Source organism: Coturnix japonica, chromosome 2 (assembly GCF_001577835.2).
Source record: "Coturnix japonica isolate 7356 chromosome 2, Coturnix japonica 2.1, whole genome shotgun sequence".
NCBI lineage: Eukaryota > Metazoa > Chordata > Aves > Galliformes > Phasianidae > Coturnix > Coturnix japonica.
In genome coordinates, this window is record NC_029517.1 from 83,481,652 (window position 1) to 83,490,964 (window position 9,313).

The window sequence follows — 9,313 nt, forward strand, 5'->3', positions numbered from 1 at the left end:
CAGCCGGTGCTATCTGATAATCCTTGGCGATGTTAGGCTTCATCTCTCTGTAAGGCCAGAAGGACAGCGGGCAGGAGCGGCCGCTCCAGCCCTTAGCTGGCGCCCGGCCCTCAGGGGTTTCCCCTCTCGCCCTCGGGGAGCGATCCACCCTCGCTGCTCCCTCCGCCGCCGCCAGGTGGCACCACACGCCCGCTTATGCCGCCTCTCTGCGGGCGGTGCGGGTGCAGGGATGGGAGCGGGGCCGCCCCTGGGCAGCGGTGCTGTCCTAATAGGGAGCAGAGCGCTGTGCTCTGTTCCGCGCAGTATCGGGCAGGGAGCTCAGGCCTTCGGGGTACGGTGCTCCCAACAGCGTATCCATTTTAGTGTTTTGTATTGTTGTTATCTGTATTAAACCCTGAATTCCAAGTAGCTTCCAGCTCGCGATGCTGCGCGGCTGCCCCCCTTAGGCGCTAACGCCCCGCTGGTAAGTTCGTTCAGCCCGACGGCTGCAGGTGTAGATACCGAGGGGGCTGTCCGACCTCTGGCTGCAGCCGGCGGCGAGAGGAGCCCCGCGGTGTTGCGGGGGGTGCCGGAGCCTGAATCCCTGCTGGGTGCGTGCGTGTGTGTGTGTGAGAGGAGGGAGAACGTCGGGTGGTGGTGGCGGCTGGAGGGGGGGGAGCGGGGGGGGGGGATTATTGGCAATGGGCGGGAGAGAAAGAGGCGACTCCTGTTTCCTTTTCTTTCTGCCAGCGCAATCTCGGCTCATTTTCTCTAAGCAGTACCAGGTCCCGGACGAGCTCCGCAGCCAGCCCTCCTCTCCCACCATGGACCTCCCAGGTAAAAGGCCTCTCACTTTGCAAGACGCCACTTTAAACATTAGCGATGCGGAGTGAGGGGAGCGGTAAAGATGCCCGGGGGGGGGGGGGTGGATCTGAGATCTCAGTGATTTATCCGCTGAGCGGAGAAAACTGAGCGGCAACTTCTCGGGGAGACGCCGGCTGAAGAGGTTTCGCCTCTCGTGGTGTGTTCTGCATGCCGGGGCTGGGAGCGGGGTGTCCGAGCCTCCCGCCGCCTTCCCGAGAGTTTGGGAGCCGCTGGGGTCCGTAGTAACGGGGACAGACCGGGGTGAGGACCAAGGGTCGGGAAGTACAGGGAGTGCCCGAGGGCAGGAGGAGGGCGGCGGCTCCCAGGCCGGGCAGCAGTGCGAGCCCAGGGGATGGAGGGCAAAGAGGGAGCACTGGGAGCCCGAGGGGACGAGGCGCGGGGCTGGGAGGGTCCTCCCGGTGTGTCCCGACGGGCGCGGTGCTGCCCCCGCTTCCGAGTGGCTGCGGACCTGCTGGGGGACTGGAAAAGGGAACAGAGAAGGCAGCGGCGGCACGATCTCCCCCGGACCTGTTGTGCTGCCGGCTGCAGGGCGGGGCAGGGGTGCCGCCAGGCTGCGCGGTGCGGGGGTGCGCGGTGCCCGGCTCCCTGCCGCCGCCTCACCGCCGCCTTTACCCCACCAGGCTGCGCCTCGCCCGCCCTCTGAGGAAGCTCTTTCGCCCCGAGCGGAGGAGCAGGAGGAAGAGGAGAAGGGAGTAAGGCGCGGCCCCGCCGCCGCCCAGCCGCTGTCCCGCCGAGCGCTGGCCGCGGGGCGCCGCGGCGGCAGCAGGCGCGCAGCCCCCTCCGCCTCCCCGCGCCCGCCCGGCGGCGGAGAGCCCGAGAGGCGGCGGTCCGGCGCGGGGCATGGGGCGGCGGCGGCGGGGGGCGCTGCCCGAGGCGGCGGGCGGCTGCTGCTGCTGCCTGGCGGCGGCGCTGCCGCTGTTGCTGCTGCTGCTGCCCGCCGGGTGCCCGGTGCGGGCGCAGAACGACACGGAGCCCATCGTCCTGGAAGGGAAGTGCCTGGTGGTGTGCGACTCCAGCCCTTCGGCCGACGGCGCCATCACCTCCTCCCTGGGGATCTCCGTGCGCTCGGGCAGCGCCAAGGTGGCCTTCTCGGCCATCCGCAGCACCAACCACGAGCCCTCCGAGATGAGCAACCGCACCATGACCATCTACTTCGACCAGGTCAGCCGCCTCCTGCTTCGTCCTTCGTGCTGCCCCCGCGCCGGCATCCCCTCTCCCCGCGGTTTCGCATTACATCTTCCCTCTAGCTCCCTCCCCGCCATCCGCTAATAACCACCCCACGGCTCAACTCCACTGAAAGAGTTCGGGGCGTCCTTTGGGGCGGCTGCGGGGCTTTCTGGGTTGTTGGCTGTCCCGTAGCTGACGGAATACTCAAATGTGCCACCGGGTGCCTGGACACCCCCGAGGATCGGCCCCGGGCAGGCGGGATGGGAGCGCGTCCTTCGCGGGAGATGGCCATTTGCAGGACGGAGGGAGGACGGAGATTTACGGGCGGGGAGTCGCCGCATCTGCCGGTGCCGAGCGCGTATGGCAGCGTTACGGCACCTCTGGGAGGAGGGCGGGCTGAAGGGGTTCCCCGCGCTACCGAACCGTGTCCCTGCGGGCGGGGAGCGGGGCTGCCCGCACGGCACGCACCGGATTCTGCATGCGGCATCCCGAGCTGCCGCCCTGCCCTGCCCCGCCGTTCCGCTTGGATTTTGCCATTAAATTCAGTTCTTAAATTGTTTTGATTTTTTAAAAAAACTTTTTTTTTTTTTCAAGAATTATTATTATTTCTTCTGACTTCTGGAGCAGTATTGCGGAGTCATCCAAAATGCACACACGCACTGTTTCCCCTATTTTTGTTAACTTTTCTGTCCGCCCGTCTTTCACCTGTGCACCTGTTTCTCCTTGATGAGTTCGCAGCATTATTCTTTGTGTGCAAAATTTCCTCAAGCCAGGTGGGCAGAGAAGGAAAAAAAAAGAGCATTCTCTGTATACATAGCACACTGTAGATACTTCACCCCGCAGTGCTTAGCTGGGTGTTTGAAAGCGATCCTCCTTCTATTCCCACAATAATGGATTGATGTCTGTCCTCCCGCTTCTTGGAAACAATATATTTTCACCCATATTGGGGCTTTTATTTATTTATTTATTCATTTAATTATTATTATTATTATTTTTCGTTACGTTTTTCTGCCTCAAAGCTGAGTGCAGACGTGCAGGTGACAGCAGTGGGGCCAGGCAGGAGCAGGGCAAGGTGAGCTGCCGCCACAGGCTCACCCCACAGGAACCTCCACCATGGGATTGTGGTGGGTTTTTTGTTGTTATTTATTTTGTTATTTTTTTCTATTCCAACCTCTGCCCAAGGGCTCAGCTCTTTTTCTTTTCTTTTTGCTTTATTTTATTTTATTTTATTTTATTTTATTTTATTTTATTTTTTGTTTTGCTTTTGTTGAAAGTCACTGGGGAAAAAAATGGGAAATTCAGATAATTGCTGAGAAAGAGGAGCAGACTTACCCCAGTACCCGGGGTAACTGCAGAGGTGATGGAAAGGCAAATAAGAGGCAAATGGATGTTCAGACAGATGTTCCTGGTGCTGAAGGTCCTCTTTCCTCCTCTTTTCCTGAGAAATATCACAGTCTCACTTCTGTTGTATACACTTTTAAACACTAGGGCAGGTCTGGTTTTAGCAGCATAGGCATAAAAATCTATATTTGCTTCATGAACTGCTAAGTTCCAGTTGCATTTATTTCACCTCGCCTCCCTACCACCACCACCTCCTGCCACCTTTGCCTCATTGGCAGTACTGTGTGGACATTTGCGCTTCATCTGATGGGCTTTGGAGCTCATCACGGTGTAACTAAATTATTTATGAGCCTCCTGGCTTTTTTAATGCCTCTGTAACTTGACTCCTTTCCCCTGCGGTGCACTTGTAATTGTGCCACAAATGCCATTCCAAGTAGACTATATATTGCTCATGGAGCTCATGTTGGATTATTACTGGCACTTTGCTAAGACAAGGTCTGATTTCTTTCTCTGTCTCTCTCCCTTTCTTTTTCCTTTGTTTACTTTCCAGGTGTTAGTTAATATTGGCAACCATTTTGATCTTGCTTCCAGTATATTTGTAGCACCAAGGAAAGGGATATATAGTTTCAGTTTCCACGTGGTCAAGGTCTATAACAGACAAACCATCCAGGTGGGTTGTTATCTAGCTGTCTTCTTGTTTTTTTTCAAATACTCATCTCTACTTCCCTCTCCCCCATACTCCTCACCCCCAGTTTAAAAACCCAGAAGGTAAAGAATAAGGCAGTAGATTATTTTAGATAAAAGGTTCTTCATGCATGACAAAAATCATGCATTGCCTTCGCTTATTTCAACTCTATCTCTAACCTTTGCCAAAGTTTAATGAAGTGCACAGGGCAAGGAAGTCACTGAGGCTATTGACAAAACTCAGATTCTCTCTCTTTGCACTTTCTAGGTAAGTTTAATGCAAAACGGCTACCCAGTGATTTCAGCTTTTGCAGGGGATCAGGACGTCACCAGAGAAGCAGCCAGCAACGGCGTCTTGCTCCTCATGGAAAGAGAAGACAAAGTGCATCTCAAACTGGAAAGGGGTAACCTCATGGGAGGGTGGAAATATTCAACCTTTTCTGGCTTCTTAGTCTTTCCTCTATAAAAGAAGGCCAAATAGGAGACAGATTGATGAGCTGGAGCAAGAATTCAGTTAACAACACCCTGAACTTGGCAGCACACAACAATATTTCCAGTCACCCTGTCAGACTGTCACAGTAGAAGAACGATGACCTTCTAAACTCCAACATTTTCTTTGAATATTGACAATTCCTCGGGAACCTGCGCCTCTAATTAGTTTTAGACGACAGTGATCTTTAGGAGAAATGAAATTATCGACCTGAGCAATTTGTACCTGTGATTGTAAAGTCAATTTCGGATTTTATTGTTGGGATCATTGACTTTCTTCTTTTTTATTATTATTTTTTTTCCTCTTGTTCATTTTTTTCTTCTCTTCTTTCTCTTCTTGTTCCAATAAGACAAATTACTTGGACCACGCAATCGCTTTATCAAAGGCTCACTCCAGAGCCAGAAGAATGAAGTGTTGAGCCCAATAAGGTGTTCTTCCCATGCTTTATTTATTTGTGTTGTATAGCCTTAAAGAAAAAAAAAAGGAAAAAAAAAAAAAAAGAAAAAAAAGAGTGGCTTCAGTCTCAATCCTGTATTTTTCTGGGGGAGGGGTATTCTGGACATTACTGTGTCAAGAAGTGCTTTATCCAGTGAAGCAAAATTTGCACGATTGGAATCTTATTTGTTTTGTGTTGTTCGTGTTTTTCATGGACTTTATTTTTCCCTGATCTTTATTTGTATGCGCTAAAAATGTAAGCTATATTGATCAATAAGGCAAAACAAAGCACATATACGCCCTGTAGCTCTAAGTAAAGCTAACCAGTGAACAATTGTTGTCTACACTTTCCAGCTGATCTTTATAGACCTGTTAAAGTGAGAGAGAAAAAAGAGAGCTACGTGATCCTTCAGTTATAATCTGGAAACCAGTAAAGGAACTGACATTTATGAATGGCCCTGACATTTCTAGAAGCAACAATGGAGGCTCTGAATATCTTAACTGACCATACCCTAAAATATGTCCTTTCTTTGCATTACCAAATATGGTTTGGGTGCTTTTAGCTGACATTTATTTCATGTCTTTTTTCACCAATGCTTGAGTATGTACTGTGAGAGCTCGGAGAGATGGCAGAGCAAACACTTCCTCTTCCACGTTAAATAAAACGACATCCAATTGCCTGTCCATGGCAAGTATCTGAGCATCTACCCCTAGCATCCTTGACAGCATTTGGGAGTGGGGTCTCAGAGCATCAGCGAATGCCCCAGAAATCGTGCAGGTGTCATGTATTTATCAGCTGTGTACTGACCAACAGTAATGGCCTCTGAGTTGTGGGGGTGCAGTGCTCCGATTGGTACTGGAGGTGAGAAAAAGTTATTACTCCAGTTGACAAGGGGAAAAATACCAGGCCAGCATCAAACGCATACTTTTGCCTCATTCTCATCAAATAAATCTTATGTCTTCACTTTATGACAGTGTGCTGAGGACATATTTGCATGAGGAGATCCAGGAGGGATGTTTGTATTCTTTGATATGATTTTACCTTCATTTATTTAAATATTTCATCTTGTTATTAAGCCCGCAAGAGTGGATATGTATAAGAATTTATTTTTTATCAGATTTACTTTTCTGCCACAAACAAATATAATGCAAAGGCATTTGCAGCAAATTGGTGGTAGCTGTGTTGTATTTCAAAACTATGGTTGGCATGTCATTTTCATTGTAAATTTATCATTAAAGGGACAAAGTCAATTAAAATCATATATTCTTTAAAAAAAATCTTATCTGTGTTGCTTATGATACCTCAGATGGCTAAAACCTAGGCCAATTTTATATTTAACATATTTAATGTTTTCGTATGGGGTTTTTTGTGATTGGTGTTTGCTTTGGCATTTTGCTAAGCTGTTCGTTGAATTAATGAGTTTCAGGTTTTGTTTTTTACTGAGTTGCATTTTCTGGTTCCTCCTTGTGCGTTGGCATGATTGTAATGTTTATAGTTGCAAAATATAACAGGGCTATGTTTAAATACAAGAAATAAAACCTGAGTCAGCAACAACCTTTTTCTATTGAAACACAAAAATAATTATGAAAACAGTTCATAGGTACTGTAAATCTATTTTTAAATCCAGGTTTTTGTGTTTAAAATTTGATCACCTTTCTCGAGGAAATATACACTGATTTTGGTTCAGAGTTTGTAGCTATCAGTTTCTATTGCATTCCCACGGTGTTATTTTGAAATTATCCCTACCATAACCACTTTCAGTTTCCCCATATAATTTGGTTCGTCTGCCTTGAATGAGGCAATGTTTTAATTCTGGCTCTGTCCTGAGCCAAACAATGCCAATTGCAAGGCTTTATTTGGGTACATTCTTTGAATCCTCTGAGCCACTGAAATTGTGGAATTTGAACATCTCACCTCATGCATTCAAGTCTAGTAATTTTGATTGTGCTTATATTTATGAAATTAAATATACACACGTTTAACATCCTTCTGAGTGGAAGAAAGGTCTCTAATATACCCTCTCACTCTTTCTTCTATTTGTGTGTCCTTCATGATAAGCTGTGAAGTTGGCACCGTTATATAAACGGTCATATTAAATGGAAACAGGGCAGTAAATTCTCACTGTACACTAATTGCAAACACAGCTTTTTAGGGGGTGATTTATTTGTTTTTTTTTATTTGGAAAGGTTTGTTCCCATTCCCCTTTTAATTCATCATGTACCTGAGTTTGAATAAGTGTGATGTGTTTGTCTTTGGTAGATATTTTGTAATATATACAAGGCACTGTAGAATGCAACAAGAATTATGTGAAGCTGCTTAGACCAGCCTTCTGGCACATAAATAACAGGCTTATCTAAAGGAATTTATGAAAGTACATTGATTAGGTATCATTTAGAGCTGGTTCAAAGTTCATGTTGAGGAACACCATGACAATTACTAAGTGTAAAACATAACAGTGTGAAGCAGGCCAGTGGCACAATAACAGCTTTGGTTCCTGTGAGAGTAATAACACAATATTCCTTCCAACAACTTTCAAACTTGCTCATAAATTGCTGTGTAGGTTATTCCTATGAGAACACTGTACATTTGATATCTTCTCTTCCAGGGACCAGCTGCATCCCTCTCACTCGTGTGTCTTTGAGAATCTTTGTTTTATTGTTTCTTCAGTGGATGCTTGGCAGGGTAGAAACCAAAACCTATTTTAGGAGTGATATTCATCATACAGTTTGTTTCTTTCCTGTATATCTATCTTCAGATTTTACATCTGTAGTTTGAACATGATCTTGCAAAAAGGAGCGTGCCCTTTCGTACACTCTGAGGCAGTGGGTGTGATGGATACATAGTGTTTCTCATTACTGGTCAGCATCTTGCAAGCTGAATCTGCTTATGTCAGTGGGAGGAGGAGAGAGACAGACAGGGTGAAACTAGGGAGACATTTAGCAGTTACATTTTGTTTGTTGACTGTGACATTTTTAGGTAGAACTTTTTGATTTCTCTGGACCATGTTTTTATCTTGCACAAGCTAAGTAGAAGATGCTTGTTTACAGATGGAGTTTTCAAGAAACAGACAAAAGTGGTTTCATATATTTGCAATGTGACATTAATTTCTGGAATAAGAAGGGTCACAAGTAGAATTGCTTAAAATTAACTGCTATAATTAATAGTTTATTTCAATCCATTATAGCCTTAAGTGTTAACAAGCACTCAAAAATTAGTGTCGTCAATATACTTCTTGATTTTCACAGGTAATAACTTGTTAGATCAAAGTCCATTACATTACATATAACTGTAGAAAAAATAATAATTAAAAAAAAAATCACTTTTTTTTTTTTTTTTTTTTTTAGTATTGAAAATATTTGAACTCCCCATTCTCTTGTACAACTGTTCCAAGACCACTTTTGGTCAGATGAATCATACCCATTTCTAATCAGGGTGTTAAATAATAATGATTTGCTGTAAAATAACCAACTTTTTAATGGATCAGATTCCTTTGTTTGGCTTGTCTTCATTTGTCAGAATACTGAAACAGAAATACATGATTACTGCTCACCTATTAACTCAATCATATTAACTGGTTATAAACTGAGAATTATGCCTGAGAATTATCACGACTATAGTTGGACATTGATTAGGTGGCTTGTCATATGATAGACAGAGTTTTTGATCATTTGCTTAGTAGAATCAGCAAATTCTAGTGTGCCAGTGAAATAGATAAATTATCTTTTTAATGAAGAGGCTAATCCTACATGGTTTACTTCTGTAGAGTCATTTTCTCTGTTAGGAATATTATTAAAAACATCAGTAGGATTGGGCCTGAATTATAGAGCCTTGCCTTTGGTTCATTATTTACAGTTATTTTGCTTTTAAAAAATCAGTGGCAATAAGTGCAAACCCATAGTTAACATGAAAAACATTTATCAGTTTAAATGTGTTTCAATACCAGTCATAATCCCAGCAATGTAACTAAAGTCCTACAAATATATTGCAAATTTATGCTATAAAACCATTTTCAAAACATCAGTTTTTCCGCTCTTACCTGGCATACTCAAATTTCCTTGTCAGCCACTGCTAGTAAAATCCAAATATCACTAATTGGTTTTTATAAAGTCTGAGTGTAATCATGAACTTGTACTTCATATATCAAGTAATTCCTAGAATATTGCATTTCTTCCCAGGTAGTATATGATGAAGTACTTAGTTAATCCCATCAACAATAGATCACCAAAATAAAGATGTGCAACATTTCTGAAAATTTGGTACCATGTATTATGGCTTATAAAGACAATGAGAAGCTAATAGTATGTACCTGGACGAATTCTGTATTTTTAAAA

General features: G+C 45.4%; 1 protein-coding gene across 2 annotated transcripts; it reads left to right on the plus strand.

Moving 5' to 3' along the window:
• Positions 1–263: 263 nt before the first annotated feature.
• CBLN2 (cerebellin 2 precursor) lies at positions 264–6,520 on the plus strand. Of its 2 annotated transcripts, none has more exons than XM_015855223.2 (5): positions 264–463; positions 730–816; positions 1,485–2,025; positions 3,923–4,042; positions 4,325–6,520. In XM_015855223.2, the coding sequence occupies exons 3-5, from the start codon at positions 1,705–1,707 to the stop codon at positions 4,520–4,522; spliced, it is 639 nt and encodes a 212-aa protein (XP_015710709.1). In that variant the 5' UTR covers positions 264–463; positions 730–816; positions 1,485–1,704; the 3' UTR covers positions 4,523–6,520. The 2 variants fall into 2 exon arrangements, with proteins under 2 accessions (XP_015710709.1, XP_015710710.1); XM_015855224.2 differs by lacking the exon at positions 264–463 and adding an exon at positions 493–590.
• Positions 6,521–9,313: the final 2,793 nt, after the last annotated feature.

Coding starts and splice junctions, on each gene's coding strand:
- CBLN2 (XM_015855223.2), top strand. CDS start 1,705: ATGGGGCGGCGGCGGCGGGGGGCGCTGCCCGAGGCGGCGGGCGGCTGC. Junction 2,026..3,922: donor TGACCATCTACTTCGACCAG/GTCAGCCGCCTC, acceptor TTTACTTTCCAG/GTGTTAGTTAATATTGGCAA. Junction 4,043..4,324: donor ATAACAGACAAACCATCCAG/GTGGGTTGTTAT, acceptor TGCACTTTCTAG/GTAAGTTTAATGCAAAACGG.